Below are 26,888 nucleotides of genomic sequence, written 5' to 3' on the forward strand. Positions count from 1 at the left end.
TGAAAACTACAAGACACTAAGTAAAGAAATCGAAGAAGACACAAACAAAGAGAAAGGTAGCCTGTGTTCATAGATTGGAAGAATTCATATTGTTAAAATGTCAATACTACCAAAAGCCAATACAATCCCTAGCAAAATTCCAATGGCATTTTTTACAGAAGTAGAAAAAAAATGATCCTACATTTAGATGGAACCACAAAAGAACCTGCACATCCAAAGCATCCAAAAAAAGAAGAACGAAGTCAGAGGCATCACAGTTCCTGACTTCAAACTATACTATAAAATTATAGGAATCAAAACAGAATGGTCCTGGCATAATAACAAATAGATCAATGGAACAGAATAGAAAGCCCAGGAATAAACCGGAACATATATGGTCAACTAATATTTGACAAGGGAGCCAAAAAATACTAAATGGAGAAAAAACAGTCTCTTCAATAAATGGCGCTGAGAAATTTGGATGGTCACGTGTAAAAGAATGAAACTAGACCCAGATATTACACCATAAACAAAAACTAACTTGAAATGGATTAAAGAATTAAACGTAAGCCCCGAAACCATGAAAACCCTAGAAGAAAAGATAAGAAAAAAGCTTCTTGATATGGGTCTTGGCAATGATATTCTGGATATGACATGTAAAGCACAAACAAAATAAAATATAAACAAGTGGGACTACATCAAACTAAAAAGCTGCTTCATAGCAAAAGAATCAATCAACAGTGAAAAGATAACCTACAGAATGGGAAAAAATATTGGCAAACCATATATCTAATCAGGGGTTAATATCCTAAATACATAAAGAACTCATACAACTCAATAGCAAAAAAATAATAATGATCCAATTTAAAAATGGGCAAAAAACCCGAACAGACATTTTCCCAAAGAAGATATACTAATGCCCAACAGATACATGAAACAATGCTCAACATCACTAGTCAATGAAAACCACAATGAAATATCACTTCATGCCTGTTAGGATGGCCATCGTCAAAAGACAAGAGATAACAAATGCTGGCAAGGATGTGGAGAAAAGGAAATGCTTGTGCACTGTTGTAAACTGGTACAGTCACTATGGAAAACAGTATGGAGGATCCTCAACAAATTAAAAATAGAACTATCATATGGTCCATCAATTCCACATCTGGGAATATATCCAAAAGAAATGAAAACTAATTTGAAAAGATATCTGTACCCCTATGTTCATAACACCATTATTTACAATAACCAAGATATGGAAACAACCTAAGAGTTCACTGAATAAGTAAATTGTGGAATGTACTTGTGTACATACACACTAGAATACTATTTAGCGATAGAAAATGAGGAAATCCTGCCATTTGTGACAACATGGATGGATCTCGAAGGCATTATGCTAAGTAAAATAAGTCAGAGAAAAACATACAATATGATCTCATTTATATGTGGGTTCTAATTTTTTTTTTAAAAAAAAACAAATTCATAGAAAAAGAAATCTGATTTGTGGTCATAAAGGTGGGGGATGTGGTGAGGGGAAATTAGAGGAAGGGGGTTAAAAGCTACAGACTTTCAGTTATATGATCAATGAGTACTATCGTGTTTCCCTGAAAATAAGGCCTATCCGCACAATCAGCTCTACTGCATCTTTTGGAGCCAAAATTATATGAGTCGGTCCTATTTTACTATAAGACCAGGTAGAATAGAATAGAATAGAATAGAATAGAATAGAATAGAATAGAATAGAATAGAATAGAATAGAATAGAATAGAATAGAACAGAATAGGCCCAGCCCAGTCTTATATAATTATACATAATAATATAATATATAAGACGCGGCCTTATATGATATAAGACTGGGTCCTTTATATTAATTTTTGCTCCAAAAGATGCATTAGAGCTGACTGTCTGACTAGGCCTTATTTTCGGGGAAACAGGGTAGGAATATGATGTACAACATGACTACAGTTAACACTGCTGTATGATAATATATGAAAGTTAAGAGAGTAAATCCTAAGAGTTCTCATCACAAGAAAAAATATTTTTTCTTTTTTTCTTTTTTTCTTTTTACTGTATCTAAATGAGATAATGAATGCTAACTAAAGAGATAGCAGTAATCATTTCCCAATATATGTAAGCCAAACCATTATGCTGTATACCTTAAACTTACACAGTGGTGTATGTCAATTATATCTCAATAAGACTGGGAAGAAAAGATGTGCAGGAGTGAATTACTGGCTTTATCTTTCAAAAATCAACAGATATCTTCTAATAGCTCTGGTATGATAACACTTAGCAGTCTAGATGAAAGACACCATAAAACACGCAAGCCAACAAAGGATGACAAGCACATGAAAAGATGCTCAACATCATCAGTCATTACATCAAAACCACAATAAGATGGCACTTCACACCCACTACGATGGCAAGACTTTTTTTTTTAATTTTTGAAATAATTTTAAAATTATTGAAAATAGCAAGTGTTGGTAAGGATGTGGAGAAATTGCTGATGGGAATTTAAAATAGTTCATCTGCTATGGAAAGCAGTTTGGCAGTTCCTCAAAATATCAAACGTAGAATTACCATATGATACAGCAGTTCCACTGCCAAGTACGTACTCCAAAGTGCTGAAAACAGAGACTCAAGCAACTAGTTGTATGCAATGCTCAGAGCAGCACTACTCCAATAGTCAAAAGGTCCCAAAAGTCCCAAATGTCCATACACGGATGAATAGATAAAATGTGGTACATCCATACATTGGAATATTATTCAGCCATAAAAAAACAATGAAATACTGATACATACTACAACATCGATGGATTTCAAAAATATATGCTAAGTGAAAGAAGCCATGACACGATTCCATTTACATGAAATACTCAGACTAGGTAAATCCATAGAGACAGAAAGCACACTGGTAGTTGCAAGGGGCTAAGAGAAGAGAGGAATGGGGAGTCACTGCTTACAGGTTTGCTCTTGGGGTGATGAAAATGTTTTGAAACTAGATAGAGGTACCAGTTGTAAAACACTGGGAATATACTGAATGACACCAAATTTTTCACTTTAAAATAGTTGATTTTATGTTATGTGAACTTCACCTCAATGAAAATAAAAAATAAGTGCAAGTCATCAATTTTCTACTACCCTATAATACTACATGAAACTTGAAGGGAGAAAATTTTTGCTCTGTAGGGAAAGATGACAAAAGTTAGGGCTTTTTAGAATGCTCTGCATAGTTGGTATTCCATAGCCCCAGAAGGAGAGTCATCATCCTCTCCTTTCAGAAAGCAGTGAAAGTAACTTTGTGTCTGACTGCTAGTACTGGTCTAGAAAGAACTCTCATCCCCTTTGGCTATTTTATTTGCTCCTGTGGTCACACACATCTTCAGTGCTCTTTTTTCTAACAGTATTTTCTCATGTTTCTGGCCTTTCTTCCTCTCCCTTTGTCTCTGCTTCTCTTATGCTTCTCCTATAACAAGAGGGTATAGGAAATCTCAAGTTTCCAGACTGCAGTATTTTGTTGATGGCAATTCCATTCTTCCAGTTGCTCAGACCAAAAACCTTGATTTTTCTCTATTCATACCCACATTGGACCTGTAAGTACCCTGTCTGTCTCTACCTTCCAAACATATCCAGAATCAGACTACTATTACCACGTCCTCTGCTAGCACCCTGGTCCAAACCACCATCCTGACTCATTTAGATTATTGCAACAGCATCTCATCAGCTCTCCCTGCTTCAGCCCTTGCTACATAAGGGCTTCTGTCAGCTCAGCAGCTACAGTGAGCCTTTGAAACATAAAGTTGATCATGCCACTTATCTGCTCAATATTCTCTAATGGCTTTCCATTTTAGGGTACAACCCAAGTACCTGCAGGGATGCCTAGGGCCCCACTCAAGGTGTCCTTCCCTGCCCTCCTCACCTCTCTGACTCTGAGCTTGTTCTCCTATGACTCACTTGTTCACTCCACCCCAGCCAGACAGATGCCCTGCTGTTCCTGAAACATATCAGACACGCCCCAACTGAAGGGCCTTTGCACTTGCTGTTCCCTCTGCTCAGAGCACTCTTCCTTCAGATAGGTTCATGCTCTCTCCTTCTTTACAGGTCTTTAAACAAATGTCACCTTCTCAGTGAGGCCTTCCTAGTCACACTGTGTACCATTTCAGCCCCTATCCCCATACTCTGTATTCCCCTTCCCTCACTTTTCTTCTGAGAAGTCCAGGATATAAGAAAGAAAAGTGGAGCACTAGCAAAAGGTAAAGACAAATAGCTTCTGGGGAAGACATAACCACAGTAACTAATCCAGGGTCACAAATGCCAGTGCCTCCACAGGCTGGGTAGGTGCCTAAAGTGAATGGTGGGGGCCACGTGGGGGACAATGGGACTGCTGGTGACTGGGGTAAATTAACCATGTTGAACTCCATCTGAAAGCTTTAAAATTCAAAATTTTAAAACGATCTGTGCAATCCATACCAATGTGCCTGTGGGTCTTTTAGGCATACAGGCTGCTCGTCTATAAATGTTGCTGTAATAAAAATCAGCTAGATTCCTAATGTTTCAAGTCACTCGAGTGTTCTGGTACTTTGAGCTCAATAACAGAGAGATCTTCCTTTTTCTGAAAAGGAAGAGGTAGGCAAGGAAATAAATGCCTTCTTTCCCTTTCATAGTTTTTCTAACCACGCGTGTTAGTGATGCTGGAGTTTCACATTACTTTCCCCTCATCACTATGTTCACATTGTAAAGCAGCTGGAGTAGAGTGGAAAGGAGACCAGACAAGGGTTAGACAACCCCAGGTTTAAATCCCAGCTCTCTACTTACATTACGAAACTTTAGTTATTAAGTAACTTCTAGTTAAAGTTACTTACTGTTCTCGGAGCTCAGTTTGCTTAACTACAACACGAGAGTAAAACCTACCTCATAAGGTTGCGGTGAGAGTTAAATGAAATTACAGGTGCCTGAGTGCTGCCTACAGCAAAACTATAGAAATGAGATATTACTACTTTACCAACGAACATTAGGCTACATTTGATCTATTATCAAGCAATATCATTTTATTAATACATAGTTAAAAACAAGTCCATTATTACAGAGTACAAGGAGTTGGTTATCCATATTTTCTTAATTTTCTTTATATGATAGATGCTTAAAGTTTCCTATACACCTTTTCTGGTGAATTCTAATAAGAATGTCCAAGGAGACCAGAAATACTATATTAGTAAGATTATCTATACTGCTTCATTAAATTATTTTACTTCATCCATGTATGAGAAGCCTCCTGTATATATTCACAAATCTCAAAGGCTGCCGGCTTTTTTGTTTTTAAAATGAAATGACAATGATGTAGGAAAAGGAAATAGTTTTCAAATTTGTATAATGATATAGCCCAATGAAAGTTAGATAATAGCTGTAAACTTTCTGACACATAGGAAATGCTCAATAAATGTTATAATTAAATTTTAGTATAGTAATATTGTCATTATTCAATTTGAAGAAATGCTTTATGAAGTGAGAATGAGAAGATGCTGAACAGAAAAGTCTGCCCCCGATGATGGACAGGCAGTGTGCCCACCATGTACAATCAGCCAGGTTGCGTACTGTCCGTCCCACTGAACACCATTCACATGATCCCAATGTGACAGTAGCCCTTAAAGACACACCATGCACCACAACACGACCTCCTCAGCAGGCTACGGACAGACGCTGTTTATTGAAAATGTTGTTCTTAAGAACTCATAGACACAGACAATAGTTTAGTGGTTACCAGAGGGTAAGGGGGTGGGGGGAGGGAGATGAGGGTAAAGGGGATCAAATATATGGTGATGGAAGGAGAACTGACTCTGGGTGGTGAACACACAATGGGATTTATTGATGATGTAATACAGAATTGTACACCTGAAATTATGTAATTTCATTAACAATTGTCACCCCAATAAATAAATTAAAAAAAAAAAAAGAAAATGTTGTTCTTCATCTAATTGCTGAAGGCAACATACATACCTATTTTAGTACACCCCCAAATTAGTGGCAGGTAAAAATGGAATAAGCATTGCTCACATTTGCATTCAGAAATCTGCCCCACTGTTAACTCTGCACACATTTGTGACAAAATCCAAATACTACAGCTGAGATTACCAGCAGCCTGTGTGTGTACAAAGCAGCTGAAGAGACCGGCCCTTATCTAGTTCTCCTGTGTGTCAATCATGTCTATGAATGAAGCAATGCAGTATCGGGTATCACCAGGACAAGCATGTCAAAATGAAGGTACTAGTGACCCCGAACGATCTCCTGGGTTTGTGGAAAAACTCAAAAGTATGTAGAAAAGAAAAATGTGACAAAGCACTTTAGGGACAATATAGCAGTATCAAAAGCTAACGGATCACTTGTCATTTGCATGTATCCATGCTAACCTCCTTAGTAAAGACTTAGGAATTTGGGTTATTTACGGTACTTTAATCCCACTTAGCAATGCCTTTCCTGTTTGGAATCTACCATTGCTGCTGCTATTTGGCTGAAACCAAACTGGCTCACTTTGCAGGAGACACTCCGGCAGCTTTGCTCCTAGCTCCCCTGTCATGGCCACATGGTCCTGCCCTGTGAGCATCAGGCCTTTCTCCATGCTGGAGGCTTCGGCGAATGGCAACTATTGGGAACCATCATTCTGGTTCCCTCGGAGGCTCCCCAGGTCACCCTGTGCTGATACCCAAATATCAACTGTCCATTAAATCTGCAGAGCAGGAGTACAAAGAAAGGGGTACCACCACCCAGGGAAAGGAGTATGTTTTGGAAATCATGGAGGATCTTTTGGAGGTCACAATTTGAGCATTATTTTGACTTTTAAAGTTATGTGCATGTAGATTGTATTTTCTCTAAGTTTCATCTCATGACAGTAGAGAGAACATTATTAAGATCTTTATTATTAAAATAGGACACTGGATCGGAAAGGCTTAACAACCACTTGCCCAAGTGCATACCAAATTGTCAGGTCTCTACAGAAGTCACATATTTGTTCTGATTAACCAGAACCATCCTTCTTGAGCTGGGCTGAACTCTTGATTTATCCGCTTATGCTGTTAAGCTTAGCCATACTGGCTCTGGAAAATATACCGTACTCTGGAATTGAGGTAGAAAAGTGTGAAGAAAGAGTGGGAGAGGACAAGGGAACAGGTCATCACTCCACTTCTGGGAAATATGATGAAGTGAAAGAGCAGTGGCTAGAATTTCAAGGACCTGGATCCAGTTCCCAACTGAGCCAGAACTCTCCGTGTGAACTCAGACATATCACTTCAGTTCTGTGAGTCTTGGACTTTTTACAAATGGTCCCAACCTCTCCAGTTCCAGTGTTCTGTGGTTACATCTTAATCTATGTTTGTTAATACACGATCCCACTTAAAAGTCTACAAGTACTTTCTCTGAAAGCACCAATCACCTGTATATAGTAAGCAGAGCTATTTCTCCTTTATCTGTTGAGAAACTGTTGGAAAGGGGGAAAAGATAAGGGTGCTAAGATTTTCAATGAATTTTTATATGGCTGGACATTTTAAGCACATGGTCATGTGATAGTCATAAGAGGAGATGGTCATGTACAAGGTCATGAAGCCAGGAAGCAAAAGAGCAGGGGTTTGTCTGACTCCAAAGCTTATTCCAGACCACCATGTAGCCTGAAGGAAAGGGGATCTGAGAGGCCTGAGAGATCCTCACTTCTTAACTAAGGAGGAAGAGTCTTCTCTGTTACCGGTCCAATTTCACTTGCTGAAAACACAGTGTCATTATATGCAGGGTGATCATCTGCTCCCATTTTTTCGGAGACAGATGATCCCACTATATGCCTGTTGTCCTAGCAGCATCATTAAAGTGCCCCTTTTGCTCTCAAAAGATTTGCTTAACAAATGTTATGGTCACCTCATTATATGTCAGATTTGCTGTGATTGTATCGTAGCCAGGATAGAAGCAAAAAAAACAACCAAAAACCCAACAACAAAACACTTGTTGTTGTGGGGATTAACAGTTTAGGTTAGAGTTTACTATATTCTGCATGTGCTATCCCTCCCTAAAATATGTTCTATCCATATTAAGCAGCATACAAATTTCCAAAATGTAGTAAGATAGCATGCCATTAACCTCTCTCATGACTCTTTTATCTTCCTTTTATTAGGAATAAAGTTTAATCTTTCAAGTGAGGCTCATGTCCCATGGATTTAAAGACAAGATCCTAAGAATAACATTTACTTATCCAGAGGAGGGTTTTCACTTTCAGTCATGGCTATTGCAAAATATCTCATACTAGAAATGTACCTGATGCCTCTGAATATTTTTGGGAGACTGCCTGTTCATTCTATTTAAAACCTATGAAGAGTCATCCCAGTGACTCAGGAAAGTATAGACAAATGGAAACTTAGATACACACACACACACACACACACACACACACACACACAGCAAATCCTAATGTTCCTCTCATCTATACATTCCAGTCTCTCTTCTCCTTGTGTTCATCACCTACCAACCTTCTGTTCATGCTTTCAGGAGTGGCTGAACATTTTTGACACCCTTAGTCTTACCATCATTTTGGGCAACTTCAACAATTACAATTTAAGAGGATGATTCAGTCACTCCTGCCTTTACATTGCAGTAGGCAGATGTCCCTTCTAGCCCACTGAAATAGCCCTTAGCAAGATCTCCAATGCTAAAGACAGTGCTTTTTGCTGTCCACCTGCTAACTACTCAATCTCTGAGACTCCATACTCTATAGGCTTTCATCCAATGATTCTAAGCTACCTCTGTTCTCTCCACAGTCTCCTCACCTCTATTTGTGGTGCCCTCAACTCTCTGCTCTTGTCACTCTGTACTTTCTTTCCCTTGGAGTCAACCATATGGCTCCAATATGCTTCTGCAGCATTGCTCAGCGTGGCTCTGCAGGTCACTAGTGTACCATAAGGTGTTGACAGTGCTTCCTTCAAAAGAGTGTTCTGTGGTCATGTTAATTTGGGAAACTGCATACTATCACCCTTTTGTAAATTTACCATCAAGGTTAAGAGGACAAGCTCTCATCAAAAAATCAGGACTATCATCAAAAAGACAAGATAACAAATGTTAGCGAGAATGAGGAGAAAAGAGAATCCTCATGCACTGTTGGTGGGAATGTAAATTGGTGCAGCTACTACGGGAAACAGTAAGGAGGCTCCTTAAAAAATTAAAAATACAACTAATATGATCCAACAATCCCATTTCTGGGTATATATCCAGAGGAAATGAAAATAGGATATCAAAGAGATATCTGTACTCCCATGTTCTTCGCAGCATTATTCACGATAGCCAATATAAGAAAACAATATAAATGTCTGAATTTTAACAATCTAAATGTCTACATGGATGAATGGGTAAAGCAGATGATATATACTCATATAGATATTATATTTATATATATAATATTATATATTACATATACCAGGGGTTCCAAAAAAATGTATACAAGTGGACACTTTGGTCAACTTTGCTCAAGCAGTAGTTCACCGTAATCAGAAGTGTCTGCACGCTGATGGTAACCACTTTGAGCACCTTTTGTAATTGCAGAAGTCAAACGTGACTTGTACTCATCTTTTGTTATTCGTATATATTGAGTATTACAATTTTAATATGGTTTCCTTTCTTAAAATGTATATACATTTTGGCCCCCTCTGTATAATTAATATCTCTATCTGTATCTTTATATCTATATCTATATCTTTATATCTTTATATCTATATCTGTGACATATAACGTATAATGGAATACTATTCAGCCATGACAAAGAAGGAAATCCTGCCATTTGTGACAACATGCAGGGACCTTGAGGCCATTATGCTAAGTGGAATAAACCAGACAGAGAAAGACAAATATTGCATAATATCACTTACGTGTGGAATCTTTAAAAGAAGAAAAAAAGTCAAATTCATAGAAACAGAAAGTAGAAAAGTGGTTGTCAGGGCCTGAGGGGTGGGGAACATAGGGAAACTGGTAAAAGGGTACAAACTACAAACTTTTAGATATAAAATGAATAAAGTCTGAGGATCTAATAATGTAAGATGTAGTGATTATAGTTGGTAACACTTTAATGTATAAGTGAAATGTGCTAAGACAGTAGAACTTAAATGTTCTCACCAAAAAAAGATAAATATATGAGGTGATGGATGAGTTAAGTGGGGGGAATCCTTTCACAATGTGTATCAACTCACCATGATGTACACTTTAAATATTTTACAACTGTATTTGTCAATAATACCTCAATAACGCTGAAATTAAAAAAAAAAAAGCAATACAAGCTCTGAAGTTATATTTTTGTTTTTGAACCCCAGCCTTGTACTAATTGTCATGTGACACTGGACAAGTTACTTAATCACTCTGTTCCAGATTCCTCATCTCTAAAAAGGAAAAAAAATTCCAGGACGTACCGCATGGGGACATTGTCTGGAGAAGAAATCATGAGTTAACACATGTAAAGTGCCTGGCACAGGGTAAGCACTCAGTAATATTACTATGAACGTAATAAAATGTGAGACGTCTTGAAGAGAAAAAACCAGTGTTGCTCTATTTACTCAATATTTCGCCAATTTATTTGACCAGAGAACTTAGAACATGACTTAGTTTGGGAAACGCATACTACTGAATCTCTGACCCATCCCAACTCAAAACCTTCCAACAAGCTCCAGACACACCACGCAGCCATGTGTAGGCATATCCACCTCAATGTCTGAAACCAAACACACTATCTCCCACCCACGCCTTTTCCTCCTCCCCCACTGACTTCTACCCAGTCTCCCACACAGCAATCTGTGGGTTGGCCAAGATGTTATCTTCACACTCACCATTCACATCTAATCTGTCACTGATTTGTACAAACTCTGCTACCATATGCACTTTCAAAACTGCCCCTGCCTCTCCGTTTCTCCATTCTCAACACTTCTCAACTGCAGATAACAGTGGCTGCCTAACGCGTTTCCCTGACCTCAGTCTGGCTCCTTTTGAATTGTTGCCAGAACAATCATTCCAAAATGCTCATTAGTCATGAATCCTCTTCTTAAAAGGTCTCTCATGACTTTCAGGCTAAAGATTAAACTCTTTAGCACAAAACACACTTCTCTACCCCATACATTTCCACTAATCTGTCTACTTAGAAGTGACCAAATGCATTATATTATGACATGCCTCTGTGCCTTTGTACTGTTGCCTCTTCCTGGAATGCCCTGCTATCCCCAGAAGGCTCCTACTCATTGTTTAAGACCCCGTATGTCACCTCCCCTGGGAAGACTCTTCTATCCTCCATTACTAGTCTGGTATATTATAGATGCTTCTTATCTGGTAGTTTCCATGACTGACTCCTTATCATCCATTTCTCTCCCAAATGATTAATCTAAGCCAGTCATGGTAATTCCAGTTTCTTGGTGATGTCTGGTTTAGAAATGGGCATGTGAGCCAACCCTGAAAATGAAGGGAAGAGTCACTGGTGGGGACGGTGGGAGACTTCTGAGAAAGGATTCTTGCTTCTAAGAAGAATATCCTGGAAAGGTACAATAATGTCAAGAGAAAGAGTCTGTATCTAAAAGAAACCCCAGGAATTCTGGCAGCCGCCCTACGATACTGACAGCAAATGGTCTGAGGGGAATTCTGGCCAACTGAGAAGGGCGGTGCAGAAGGATGGAATGAACCTGAGTTCTCAATTCTGGAATCCTTCCTGACTCTGGACTTGTTGTCTTGGATAATAAATCACCTTATTATTTGAACCAGTGTTTGTTAGAGTTCCCTATTACTTGTTGCTAATGGCAGCCTAACCGATGCAGCTGTCGTACCAGCTCATGAATCTCTGTCATCACAATCAATCATCACACCAAGTCAGGAAGAAACATAACAAAAAAACCCTCACTACCCTTCAGTGTTGTTCTGGTAGCCCTCAATAACGTAATATGAAAAAGACCCAGAAAAAGAAAAAAGGTAAATATTGGAAAGGAAGGCACAAAACTCTCACTATTTCCAGGTGATACTATTATCTAATAAGAAAAGGCAAAAATTCAAATAAGGAGCTAGGAGAATTAATCAGAATTCAGTAAGGTATGAAAATGGATTATCAACATAGCAAAGCAGTGGTTTACTACATACCAGCAAAGGCAATGTAAAAATATGATAATAGAAAATCCCATTCAAAATAGCTAAGTGTACAAATTAGAATAGCCATATAATATCCAGGAACATCTATAACAAGAAATATGCAAAACTTGCCTGAGGACAATGTTAAAACATAGCTGAGTAACATAAAGGAGAATCTGAAAAAACGAAAAAACATAAAGATGTTTCTGAATAGGAGAACTCAGTATTTTGAAGATTCAGCTGTCCTCTAAAACTAAAATTCACTGCAATTCTAATACAAATCTCAAGGTGTTTTCAAAAATGGCAAATGGATAAAGTCCACATGAATAATTAGGAAATTTTGGATTTTTAAAAAAAAAGATCAATGAGAGGGAAATTTGACTTATCTGACACCAAAACTATACTATAAAGTAGGGGAGTCCAAACTTTTTTCAACGTTTTTTTTTACCAAGGGCCATATGCAGTAAAACACACAAAGAGCCGGGCCACTCACTCGAGGTGAAGCACGTATTGCCTCACCTGGTTTATTTAAGTAAACTAAATATATTTTTGGAATTTGCTGCGGGCCAATAAAAAATGGATTGCGGGCCGCAGTTGGCCCCGTGGGCTGCAGTTTGGACACCCCTGCTATAAAGTAAGTAATTGAATATTAAAATATACACTTCAGAAACATACCTTTGACTATAATGCAAGTTTATGGTAAATAAATGAGAGAAATTGCTAACCAAATGAGGAGGAAAAACATATATCCCTACTTCATGTCATACATACTTAAAAATTCCAAAGAAGTTCACAGGTTAAATAAAAAGTAGTACATCAAACTACATGAAATTCCCATTTTTATAGGTCAGAAGCAGTTGAGTATCAGCAATTTCACACAGCTCAAGTTAATGCATTAATTGTGAAGAAAAACACTCAGGAAACATTTTTATAATCTTAGAGTAAGGAAAAATGACATAAAAAAAAACTTAAGAGTATACAAAAATTAAGTAGTCTGCACATGTAGAAGTTTTGTATGTGAAAAGTACCTGTGTTGCAAAGTTCACATTAAAAAATGTTGAAAGCTCAAAACAGATTAGAAGGGAAAAAAGTTAATATTTGTAAAAGGCAAAGAATTAATATGCAGATATAAAAGAATTCCTACAATCTGCAAGGAAAGGATAAAAATCAACAGAAATGTGCAAAGTAAACAGATAAGCAATTCCCAGAAAAAGTGCTAATGGACAATTATCATTTGAAAAGATGCTCATCCTCACTAGTAAAAAGGGACATGTAATTTAAAACCAAAAAAATCTCATTTGCCTTTCACCCTTCTTGCAAAAGAAATTGATCACATCAGTGATTATGTGTGGGAGTAGGCATTCTCATACCTGGTGAGTGTTCCTCTGTAAGAGGATGATTTGTCCTTTTCCATCAAAATTTGAACTGCATCTCCTTCAACCCAACAATTACACTTTTAAGAGTCTATCATAGAGAAATGTCTGTGTATGAACATTCTTTGCAGCACTATCAGTTATAGCCAATAAATAGAAAATACCAATTTCCAACAATAATTTGGTGATTAAATTATGGTATCTCTACACTGCATAATATTATTCAACCACCTTAAAAAGGATATAGATTAATATGAATTGACATGGAAAGTCCTTCAAGGCATATGATATAAAGTGAAAAAAAATGAATTGTGAAATAACACAGAACAATTCCATTCATGTAAAATAAACAATCAAGTATCCTACATGTCAATATGCATAGATAGCTACTGGGAGTACCAAGGTCAAGGAAAACATTCTACAGAATTGTGCTTTTTAAAATCTTTTACAAGAACGCATCATCGATTACCTTCGTCATGATACAAATACAATTAATTTCAATTCACTTCCACACACGTGCATAAGGTATGGCCAATTCCAGACATCTCCCAGGATTTCTTTTATCTTAATCAATTGGTGAGAGAACCACATATACATATGTAACAGCAGTTCTTTTCCTGCTGGAAGCTCTGATTTTTAAAATTCCTGTTTCAATTCCTATTTCCCCCAAGGACCACAAAATACACACACACACACACACACAAATGATATTTTCAGTGAAAAGGAAATTGGCAGAACATCAGTTTGATCCCAATTCTTTAATTGATATTGCCTTTCAGCAAAGCTCTGCTTTGAAGATAAACCGGGGTTTTGCCTCATCCAGGTACGCACACTTGAAGATTTTACCCTTGAAACAATGGAAGGACGAGGAGCATGTTTTGATCATCAAATCTGCCTTCTCCATAATCTTCTATCATTCCTGAGCACTCTGGATTGGACACACCACCACTGCCGCCTTCCCACGCCAGATGCTGCCTAGACTGTAATTTATTAGCCTTTATAACTTCACACCATTTTCACTTAACAAGAGAGTCAGGATCCCCATTTCAGGCCCTCCCTTTTTCCCTTCACACTTGCTTGCTCACTCTCCTTCCTGCCTGTCTCTGCTTTTCTCCCTCCCTCTCTCTTGCCCATCCTTACCACAAACCTCTGACACGAGGTTCACCCTTGGCTTTTCTCCCAGCCGCCACTGGCGAGCAGGAAGCTGGAAGCCCTCACCTTTTGCCGGGCACGGAATGGCAGCCCAGGGCAGGGCACCTACCAGTGTTTCTAGCTGTGATCTTGGAGCCATGTCTCAGCAGACGGACAAACACATCGCTGCTGCAGTGGTTCACCATGTGCAAGCGGAGGCCCCTCCGAGTCTGGATTTTGACCAAGCATTTTGCCATGCTGCTTCTTCCTACTCCCTCAGTCTCTTCTGCCTGTCACGGGCTGGGGAAGCTACCACCAGCCATAGTGACTCTGACCTTTCGGTAACTGTCCATTCTGTTTTAAAGGACCGAGGCAGGGCCCACTGAATGAATCAAATGTCAGTTCCTGATGCAGCCAACAGAAATAACTCAGGAGGGATCAGCATGGGGCGGAAGGAGGGAGGGGGACTCTATTTTTAAACTCTCCACTCACTCCTCTAACAAACAATGACATATTATGCATCATCCCTACCCCAGCCTCTTCTAAACCATCTAAGCCAGAGGACCCCACGCAAATGCCTTATAGTAAACTAAGACTCGAACACCCCGTAAGATAAAACTGGGCAACTCCACAATGGACAAACAACCCACCTTGATTTCCTTTAAAAAATATTTATTGAGCCTTTATTATGTTCTAGAGCAGTGCTGTCCAATAAAAATATAATACAAGCCACATTTTTAAAAAGTATTTTAAAAAGTAAAAGAAATATATGAATTTTAATAATGTGTTGTATTTGAAGCCTAGATATCCAAAATAGTAACGTTTCAATCATTTCAATATGTAACAATGTGAAAATAGTTTGGGTTCCCTTTTGGCACTAAGTCTTTGAAATTGAAGTGTGTTTGCACACTCACAACACATCGCAATTCAGACCGGCCACATTTCAACTTCTCAGTAACTAACTCCATGGGGCTGCTATATTGAACAGCACAGCTGTTCTGAGAGCCTCGCAGCATTATCTCCATCCTCACATGACGCTAATACTTTTCTTCATTTCATAGAGAAAGACATAACAACGCCTCGCAGAGAGTAATTGACCTGGCCAAATTCACAAAGTTAATATGCAGCAAAGGCATGATTTGAACCTAGGCATCCAATTAATATTTGGAGACTAAAAAAACAGTGCTCCAGAATGAGAGATGTTAGTGCCCCCACTTCTAACCAAGTATGTTTTGAATGCAGGATCCAAACAGTACATCTAACTCAGCACTTTGAAGGTCCTGTACTTGTACAACTGACGCATAAAATGTACTTGTATCCCAGTGTTCAATGCTCAGAGAGCAAACTGTTTAGGACACACTATATTTGAAAAAATTTCAACTGATTAATAACTGTGCCCCACACACTATCTTTCAGTTGTGTTTTTTTCACTGGTACATCTTTCTCACCTTCATTTTTAGAAGAAAAAAATTTCCTCACAGAAATTCATCATGCATGTATGCATTTCTTTACTTTAAATAGCTACTGTGGCCAAAATATGATTTTCTAATAAAAATATTCTTTTTCTTCCTTCATAAAACAAAGCATTACATTCAAGGCAGTCAGCTGAAATTTTGCATTGTTATACCTCATTGTGGGAATATAAATTGATTTAGCATTTCTGGAAAGAAGTGTACCAAAATATATTGAGTTTTATAGGTGTGATATTCTTTGACCCAGAAATTTCACTTTTAGGAATTTATCCTAAGAAAATGATTGGAAATGTTGACAAAAATTTTTGGACCAATATGTCATAACAGTATCATTTATTATAGTAAAAAAAAAAGTCAATCTAAATTTCCAGTGGGAAAATTATTAAATGCATGTGATGGAATATTATAAAATTTATGTTTAGGAGTTTAATGATATGGCAAACAGCTTACAATATATTGATAAGAGAAAAAAGTAGTTTATATAAGCAATATGACCACAATTATGTAAAAATGTACATTATAGACCAGACTACAAATTTTGAAAGGGTGGCAGCCAGCTGTGCACTGTGAGCTGAGGTCACTTCCGGAGACCTCACAGAGGTTCCCACTCCCCTCACACAGGTTGTCAGTTCCAGATACAGTATGGCTATTCCTATTCTCATGGGGGTTATTCAATTTCCAAACCCGAAACTTGAAAGGAAAATACCCCTAAAAATTCACAAAATCTTCAACCCTTTACAATTCCCTTTGTGATCTAATTTTGAACAGAATCCCTGTATAAAACAGATGTACTATACAAAGGTAGGGTCCTGGGATAGTACCTAGTAGGCTTTCCCTCACTAGCCACCAACAATGGATCTTGAAGAACTACTGAAAATCTTTAGGATGCTGAAGAACAAATTAGGAAATCCTATTCTAGATGAATCAATGATTTGCAATAATATAGATGAAGAATTTCAAAGAGTAATGGGGGCTCATTTGCATGGCAGTAGGCCAGGGCACAGATACTGAGAATATCTCCCTTTGCCTGTTTGGAGGGAATATAAATCCCTATGCTTATCATTATGTTAAAACAACATGTGACCTGATAGCCTACTGTGAACAAACAGACCTTCAAAGAAAGAAAAAAAAAAACAGAAAGTAAAATACCTGAATCAAAACTACAATCATTCTTTATTTCCATTCTTTTCCATCAAGAGTTACTTTCCATTAATTCTCAAGCTTAAGATCTCACCATGGTTTTAAAATGTCTCCTCCTTTCCTTTTATTAACTACAACTAGCCATGACATTTTGCATTTCACATATTTTCAATTTTGCCCTTTCTTGAACTTGTTCTCACTCTTTATGCTACTTTTCAGAGAGCGTAAGTAGATTCTTTCATCCTTTCTTCTGGGGATTTTCTGCTTTTGCTTACAGAAAGAGAAAACCTAGGAGGACCAGCACTCCATATTGTCCCAGCTGTTTCTCTCTGCATTGCCCTACTCTGTCCACAGATATGGCTACATTTCAAGAGGAAACAGCAAAGGGAGGCGTGGATGTAGAGCCAACACAAAGATTCTGCAAGATACTGCACAGGGAGGATCGTTCTCGTTCCAGGCACTGTGATCAAAAGAACAGTATCAACACTACAACATTCAGAAGCCCTTGAATATGCTTCCTGTTAAGATTCATCTGTTTGGAGAATCGGGGATGCATGTCTGGGCAGAGACAAGAGACTAAAGAAAGCAGAGGATGTGTAAAGGGGGGAATCGATTTTCCATTATGAGATACCAGAAAGACTGATAAATCAAGCAAAAGGCAGAGAAGAGGAAGAGAGTTCAATGAGATCTGTTCACAGGCCTGAGTTCCATCTCTACTCTGTGACAAACATCCTGACACAGATTTGGAAAAACCAAACAAATTTGTCTCCACTTTGTGGGTGGCTTGGAGCTATTGGACCACTTGGAGCCCTGGTGTAACTGTAAAATGGAGGCAATACTCCTCTCGTGGTAGCTATGATAAGGAAAAGAGATCATGCACGTCGACTGAGTAGTATAGTATTGGTTCCTAGTTGATGAACTAGAATCTACTAAGCAGTTGTACAAAGCATGATTTAAAGCACAGGCTCTGGGTTCTAATCCTGGTCATACTGTTTATTATCTCTGAGCTTCGGTTTCCTTGCCTGTAAAGTGAGCATAGCAAAGGCAGTGCCTGCCTCCCAGGGTTGTTGTGAGAATTAATGAAGTTAATCACTGTGGCATATTCCTATCAGTGCTGGCACAGGAATTACTCAAGAAATGTTAGTGACTTCTTTCTAATGCATGCTCATTCCTTTTTCTCCTTTACTCAATGGGAAGACAGTGAGGATTTTACAGTCTGGATTCTCTTCCTTCTATCAACCATCTGCCTCTAATATTTCTAGTTACTTCTCCCCAAATAGTAGGGAAGCAGTACTACTGATTGTTAAGAGTTTGCCTGACCAGCCCTGTAACCTTGGGGAAGTTACATAAGCTTGTTGAAACGCAGTTTTCTGTCTGTAAAACAGTAATGTTATTGGCTGTTATGTAACTGGGTGGTTGGTATGTAATAAGCACGTAATAAATGCTAGCTATTTTAGTATATCATCAATGTTGTGTACTGATTAGCTGTTTCAATAACTAACAGATTTCACAAGTGTAGTGGATTTGGCCATTAGTTAAAATAGTTACAGAGATCCACTGAAATTTTAGCTAACTGCTAACTCCAATTAAAAAGATAAAGTGTTTACACACATGAAATGTTCTTTGTAATAAATTTAAAGTATCCATGATTAAGAATCCTTGGGACTATAACATATCTTAAAGAACTTTTCTAATATCATATTAATGTAATATAATATGTTAGTAAGATATTTGTGATGCAGTGGTGTATAGTAAGGAGAACTAGAGGCAGTTCCCAACACTAAGTGACAGGGCCACATAGCCAGGTAGTCAATCATCTGTATAATTCAATTTCCTCATTCATAAAGTGAGGTAACCATATCTGTCCTGTCCATTTCAAAGAAATGATCATGAGTCTCAAATTAAGATAGCCTCCATGAAAAAAAAACAAACCTCTGAAAACATGTAAGATGCTTTGGCATATCAGATACTCTTCCTTTTATTATGCCCCTTATCAGATGAGACACTCACTGAATGTTTCCTGCTGCAAAATGAGAACCCTGCCCGGTGGGATTGGGCATCACCAGGTACTGCTGGAGGAAGGCCAATAAAAACCCTCTGGAGAATTCTAGTTGCAGACAGAACATAATTCAAACAGCTGGGCTCTCCCCACCACCATTACGGGGAAAAAGAATGCTCTTTGCAGCAACTCTGGCCACAGAGCATTTTGGTATAAGGATCATCTATCTGTATTCCTGACCATCCCGTAGACTGATAAGTGTGGCATCTCTAAACAGGCAGCTGAGTGATTCATGACAGAGAGAGAGGCGGGCAGAGTCTGGCAGGGCCCTCTGTCTGCTCGGGCTGCCAGTGATTATTTCTAAACGGGCAGAAAAACTGAGATAGAGTGTTCAGGAAGACCATCAGACACTGCTCTGCTCTCAGGTCCTGCCTCCCTGTCTCCTGTCCCTGGCTCTTTTTGTCCCAACCTTTCAGTGTCAATATCTTTGAAAATACATCTTAGGTGGTGGTTGTTATTACTGTTGTTATTATTTTCATTTTAAAAGTACTACTTTTACAGTCTAAGAAAGTTGAGAACTAGCAATCGTTAGGAAGTAAGTGGAGGAGATCCCAACAGTCCTTCAAAACACAACAGCACAGAGAAAACTGCTGTTGAACATTTGTTCTATTTCTTACCAGACATGCAGAAGCTTTAAGATTCAATGGCGTGCAAATACACTTAAAATATTTACAAGTTGGTGAGGCCTAGAGATGCCAATAATTGAGTATAAAATTTTAACTTTGCAGCCTAAAATACCAGTGAGTTGTTTTATATATCCTAAGTGTGATACTTTGAACAAAACATCTAAAAACTGAATTTTTTCTTTAGTGTCTGATGTTCTAAGTGCCTTTTACCAAGTTCTGAGCAAGCCTTGGCTTGCCCATGCTCTCCCCCTCCCTCCTTCTCGGAGAGTACTCACAGTGAGCTGCTCTAGAAGGTGCTCCACAAGGGGTCCAAGTGAGCCAGTTTACAACCTGGGTGGCCAGTCCTTCATTGATCAGATATGTATCCCCTGAGCACCTTCGTGTGCTGAGCACTGGCCCAAACCCTTGTGTCATAGCTGAGTGCAAGCCCGATACGGTCTCAGTCCCTTCCCAGACAGGGACACTGATGTGTAACAAGTAAACTAAATTAACAAAACCAGATAATGCTGTGAGTACTCTGAAGGAAATGAAAGGGTCTTATGATCATCAGTAACTTGGCAGGCGTGGGGTTTGGAGGGGGTGACACTTCAGATGGAACTGTTGGGGTAAGTCCTAAGAGGGTGATACTTACCTTGCATCTGAAAAGGAGACAGAAGGATCCAGTTATGCAAAGATTCATACACTGCATGCTTATATGTGGTGTGGAAATCGGCTTGGGAACTTTCTTTCTGGCACCCGAATCAGAGGCTTCATTATTTTAGCTTTACAGGTAATAACAAGTCATACTTACAGAGTGTTTCGTAGGTGCTGGCAGTGTTCTTAGCACTTCATATGTATTCTGTCAGGAATCCGGATCTTAATTTTGGGAGTGCCTTTGTCTTTTTCTTAGCAAAAAATAATTCATCTCATATTGCTATGTGTCAATTAATACTCATGACAAGCTTATTAACTAGGGTTAGTATGTCTCAATTTTACAGAGGAAGAAGCAGAGGCTTAAAAATTAAGAGCTACTTCCTATGAAAATAAAGCAGTGCCATTACCAGGAACATCAAGCCCAAACACACAGCATGCCGCCCCCTCAGCCTTTATCCAGTCAGTCACCCGCCCTGTCAATTCCACCTCCTAATTCCTCCTCACCCACTTCCCTAGTCCCAGTCATCTCACCGGACTCCAGTGCAGCCTGTGTCACCCTCTCATACACAGTCGACCCCGAGCCTCTAGATACAAGAGTGAATTTGTAAAAGTACAAATCTGTTCACGTCACTTGCTTCTTAAAACTGTCAGATAACTCCCTTCAAATATACCCAGTGGGGACCTTGTTGGAACTTTTAGCTCATAAATTTAGAACAAAAACCTAGTAATAACTTGTCACGGCAACAGAATCTTAACAAATGGAGATGGAATACATAAACTTACGGGAAAATCTAAGGGTGAAGAATGATATACAACATTTGCTTAAACAAACTTCTCAATTAGGTCCTGGAGTATAATGCTGGGAACTTCTCAAGAGCTTTAGAAGAATAGCACTGAAGGAACTTCTGAAGTAAATGTTGCTTATTGCTTTGTCTTCTATAACTTTTTTTTTTCCTTTTAGTTTCCTCGTAATCCCAATTCTATCAATCAAATCAAAGAGGGGGAAATCCTGAATGGGGTGAGGGGCAAGACAAGCCCAACCCTATGAAAGCCTTAGAAATAGCATGAGATGCTCTGATTCATAAGGAAATGGGAATCGCAGTTTCCATTTCCAAATCTCTTCTGCCAACCAGAGCAGCCATGCAAAGAAGCTCTGGAGAGTGAGAATCACAAGGCCTGCTGACAGTGCTAAGAACCTCCTCCATAGTTCCTTATATTTTCCTGACCCCCTATCTTCTTTATGAAAGGAAAGAGAATATGATGCCAAGAAGTCAGCTTTGGGTAAGAAATAAAAGTTTAAAACATGTTTGTGACTCAAGATAAATGTTTGTGTTGAGTCACTGCCTCTTTCTTCAGAAGAATGAATTCAGCTCCCTGACATACCCTCAAAGAGATGACTATAGCATTCCTGCATAAAATAATTAAAATGATCATACTTAGCCTCAAGAGGATAATTTTTAAATACTTAAAAAGTAAAATTAGAGCAAAGAATAAAAAACTCACTAGTTATTTTTAAGTGATATAAAAAGTCTAATGCATTGTAATTATGCATGTACTTATTTTGAGTTCTCAATGGAAGCAAATTAAAACTCTGAATTTTGTGTTTTTCTCTATAATGCAGGACTTATATTTAATTTTAGGGCTTACAGTCAGTACCAGTAAAAGTCAGCTGGAATGGCTCCCCTTCCCTTCAACCATCTATCTTTTATTGATCAGGTAATAGGTGCTGTGCTGGGAGGGGGCACCCAGTTAGACCAGACATGTAAACTAATGATTAGAGAGAGTTTTAAAAATCAAATGCAAGCAGCAGTGCCTCCAGGAAAACATACAGCAGAATGGGGGCTCCCAGGCCTGGGGAGTGGAGGAAATGGGGAGATGTTGGTCAAAGGATACAAACTTCAGTTATAAGATTAGCAAGTTCTGTTGAAACTAATGTACAGCATGGTCATTATAGCTCATAATACAGTATTATACATTTGAATGTTGCTAAGAGAGTAGGTCTTAAATGTTCTCACCACAAAAAAGAAATGGTAATTTTGTGATGGGATGCAGGTGTTAACGCTATAGTGGTAATCATTTTGCAATATATAAGTATATAAACTATACACATTATGGACTCTTTAAACTTATTCAGTGTTATATATGCCAGTTATATCTCAAGGAAGCTGAGAAAAAGAATCAAATGCAAGAATTGAAGGGAAGAAAACTATTAGTACTATCTTCAGAGCCAGGAAATATGTCATAGAGGAGGAGCCACTTGAGAACTCAGAATGGAATTACCTCGTAGAGCAAATCAAAGTTGAAAGAGGAGCCCAAGCACAAGAGCCAGCCTATAGAGAGGAATCAGCGTAGTGTGCCGTGCTGGAGGGGGAAGCTGGGTACAGAATGATGACAGGGTCAGGCAGGGCAAAAGGAGGGCATAAGCTGGGGAAGGTGAGCAGGGACCAGATCGTCAGGAGCCATGAACACCTTGCAGGGTTGGACTTTCCTCCACAGTCAATGGAGGAGGTTCTAGAAACTACTTCAAACAAGGGTGATAGCTCTAGCAGGAATTTAGAGGATAGGTTATAGGGAAATCAATAAGGAAGATACTGCAATGTGCCGAGAAAGAGAAGAGGGGATCTGAATTGAAGCTGTAGCGGCAGGCTGAAGAGCTGGGGCAAATATCAGAGTTGCTTCTGAGGTGGACTTGATAAGACCCTGGGGGGTGAGTGAATGCAGGGCATGAGAAGGGGTAACAAGACACGGATGGCCTCCAGCTCTCTGGCTGGGACAATTGCATAGATGGTAATGTCATTAACTACATCAGAGTAGCAGCAGTTTGGGGATTGGCATTTAGGGAAGAAAGAGAATATGAGTGTAGATGTAAACCCATTAAGTTTGATGTGCTAAGTGTGAGATGTTGTGTGGTCTCCAGGTGGAGGTAGCTAATAAGCAGCCGAAAGTATAGGGTGGAAGCGGGGGACTGAGCACTCTGTTTGGAGGGCAATAGAAGAGAAATAGAGAGGAGGTCAGGGTCACCTTTATCAGTGAAAACACTGCACCTTGAATCTTGATCTCCTTATTCCAAGTTCAGTAATCTCCCCACTTTGCTGTTTTGTCTCTTTCTAAGAACAAGCTTTACTGTCTTCCAGTCATAGTAAGGTAACATTTTGAAATATTAATCAAAGGGCTTCTCCCTCCATCCACACTCACAAAAGTCTTGATGGCCTTTTCTTGATTTCCAGAGAGCAAACCTAACCCACCCAACAATAAAACAATGACCACAAATACCTGCCCATTAATTTCACAAACCATTACTTTAAGATAGAAAGACTTCCCTCACCTGCAGACTGGAGAAAGGAATCCATACTCTGAGTAAAAGGAGAATGAAAGGGCCACAAGTAGAGGAGACGGTGAGATAAAGGGTCCCAACCTCCAAAGAATCAAGTACCATCCACTGACAGCACCAAGACTCCCAGGGGCGTCATCACCCAACAAGCCAGCCATAGATTGTGCAGCAACAATATAACTGTCCACCCCCTCTGATTTATCTAGTATAAGAAACACACTTACTCACCCAAGGCACTCTTAAAACCCTGTGAATAAAGATAGGCCTGAATACCTCCAGTTACCCTCACTGTAGGGGGTGGCGGTACCATGAAGGAAAACCTTTCATAGCTGTCCATAGAGGAACCAGCTGAAAATGTCCCACCGAGGTTGGAGACGGACTAGGAATTTCATAACTATAATGCATTCTTCGGAAATATGCATGAAGAATTCCCCTGGAGTAGAATTTAAACCATCTCGCTGACCAAGGTTACTACAATTCAAATTCTTCCTTTCATAAAAAAAACAAAATGTTTTTTTCTCTACCCTGGTTGAACCTAGGGCAGCTTAAAAATTCCCTGATGTTCCATGTCTTAGATGCATCAAGGCAATCTACTGATAGTGCAGTTTTTGTCAGATACCAGTGTAGCTGCCCAGAATTTTCCCTGAAAGAAATGAGTGACAACACTGTCCTTACTTGCTCCGATTAGAACAACCTCCATGGGTTGTATTTCATATTTTCAACCAAGAATACATTTCCTTTGTCTCTGTACAGGATGAGTTTGTTTTTCCATCACTTCTGCTTTATTATTTCACTCCCTCCAGGCATAAGTCACCCATACAGATAAACCATTTTTCTCTGCGTAAAGGAAATTAAATTGAGCGGCTTTAATAAATGGAGCTCCATTTTTTTCTCCATATTTCCCAACAGCTTCACAGATGGTATTAAGAAAGAGGGCATCTGTGTCTCCCTGTCGAAAAAGCCAGGCTCTTCTGGAACTGTGGGCTCCTTGTGTTGCTGCTATGTAATCAAGAAGCTAGAGGTAGTAGGACCCAATCCTTCTGCCTAACACACCAGCCAAGTGCCTCGCACATTTGTATTCTAATCACATGCTCAGTAAGAGAAACATAAATGGCCAATAAATCCAGAACAATGTCTAAGCACTCTAAGCTTTGCCTTTCAAATTATCAGAGATTTTAAAGATTTGTTATACCCAGTTTTAAGGCTACAATAAGAGACATTCTTATATATCATTTGGCGGGAAGTGGGGAGGGTGAGAGAGATTTTTATATATTTATGTGTATATGATGTATGTCCCTTAAAACTAAAACGGTGAATGGATATTTAACGTCATAAGGAAATGCTTATGTTACATTAATAAGTGAAAAAGCAGAACACAAAACAGTATCTCTAGTGTAATTCAATATTTGTTAAAACTATATAGATGAATTATAGACATTCATAATGCAGTTTGAATGTAGGAGGTAAATTGCAGGTAGTTTTCAAATTTTATTTGTGCTTTCTATATTTTCCAAATACTTTTGATTTCAGATTAAAAGCAAAAAGAAAAGAACATGCTTGCTTCTGGTAACCCTAATGCCAGGAGAATATTCTCCTTATATGTCTTCTCTTATATAAAGACTGTCCCGCCTACACTTCGAATTTATACATTCATTCACTAATTTGACAAGAATTAATTTAGCTCTGACTATGTGTCAGAACAACTCTAGTGCTGGAGATAATGTGAGGGGTGAGACAGGCAAAGTCTTACTCTCATGGAGCTGATGTTTTCATCAAGGGAGACAGAAAACAGGAGAATACATAAATAAATTAGAAAGTGTCCAATAGTGCTAAATGCTCTGACAAAAATCAAACAGAGTCATGGCATGAGAGAGAACAAATGGGTAGGCTGGGAGAACTACCCAGAATTGGATACTTAGGGAAGACTTCCCAAGGAGCTGAAACTTGAGCTAAGATTTAAGGAAGCAGCCTTGCAAAGACCAGAGGAAAGGCTTTCCAAGTAGCTGAAACAGCTCATGCAAAAGCCCTGAGGTGGCAATGAGCTTGGCATATTCAAGGGAGAATGGGAAGAGCAGTGTGGTAAGAACACAGAGATTTAAGAGGACAATAGTAGGAAATGCTCTGAGAGTAGGCAGGGGGCAAAGCACCACGGCCTCCTAGGCCAGAGTGAGGAGCTTTGACTTTATCATAACTGGGTCTGAGTTCTACTGATAAAAAAAAAATCACCCTGGCTGCTGTGTGGGAAATATGATTAGGAGACGGGCTATAAGCAGACGCAGATGGAGGGCTAGCATCCAGGAGACAGAGAAGAGTGACTGCAGTGGCAATGATTCTGGGATATATAATATTTTAAAAGTTACAATGAACAGGATTTTGCTGATGGATTTGACAATTTATGACCAGTGGAAGAAATTTAACCAGAGAAGATGGGCATTTAAAACCAGACTCCTCTACTCAGGATGGGGAAAATACTGTGAAAGCATCTACTCTGGGAAGGAATAGAACATGGCCCCAGGAGACCCAAGACAGGACTGGAGATCCTCACAGGCTGTCAATCAACAGAGCAGGGCAAGACACCAGCCACCAGGTAGGGGTCAGGAGCCCGCCTAGCCCCAGGCAGAAGGGCTGTCAAGGTTCTGGGGGAGTTGAGTCCCAGGGACAACACCAGGGCAGACTTGGGAAAAGGAGCAAGGCTGGCATGTGGACCAGAAGACAGGACAGAGCAAGAAAGAGCAGGACTAGGAACATGGGACAGAGGGCTAGACTGGTTTAACTCCCTCCCAGGTAAGGGAAAGATTGGTCCTAGAGTCACGGGTGGGGCCAAGCCTGCATGTAGGGGCCACGTTGTACACTGGCAAAGAGGCTCAAGCAGGGTCTGACAAGCCCACAGATCACAAGGGATACTTGATTTTTTTTTAATGTGGATAATTCTTCATTTAATAGCAAAATCCAGTCTATGTTCAGATTATCAAGTGAGTCATCCTGAAAACCCTATTTACTTTTCTTTCAGCCAAAGCACCTGCCCATCACATT

At 39.1% G+C, this 26,888-nt stretch overlaps 1 protein-coding gene across 9 annotated transcripts in view; it reads right to left on the bottom strand.

The window, feature by feature from the left end:
• FRMD3 (FERM domain containing 3) overlaps positions 1 to 26,888 on the bottom strand; it is a 247,202-nt gene that overhangs the window by 11,531 nt on the left and 208,783 nt on the right. The window contains exon 1 of one of the 9 annotated variants that reach the window (XM_081065852.1): positions 14,725 to 15,006. The exons of 7 other annotated variants lie outside the window; for them this stretch is intronic. In XM_081065852.1, coding sequence (XP_080921978.1) covers positions 14,725 to 14,851 — 127 coding nt within the window. In that variant the 5' untranslated portion in view covers positions 14,852 to 15,006. Of the gene's footprint in view, positions 1 to 14,724; positions 15,007 to 26,888 lie in introns of those variants that run through there. One more of the 9 variants, XM_081065851.1, reaches the window with a different exon arrangement.

This window comes from Rhinolophus hipposideros, assembly GCF_964194185.1.
Source record: "Rhinolophus hipposideros genome assembly, chromosome: 11".
In the NCBI taxonomy this organism is placed as follows: Eukaryota; Metazoa; Chordata; class Mammalia; order Chiroptera; family Rhinolophidae; genus Rhinolophus; species Rhinolophus hipposideros.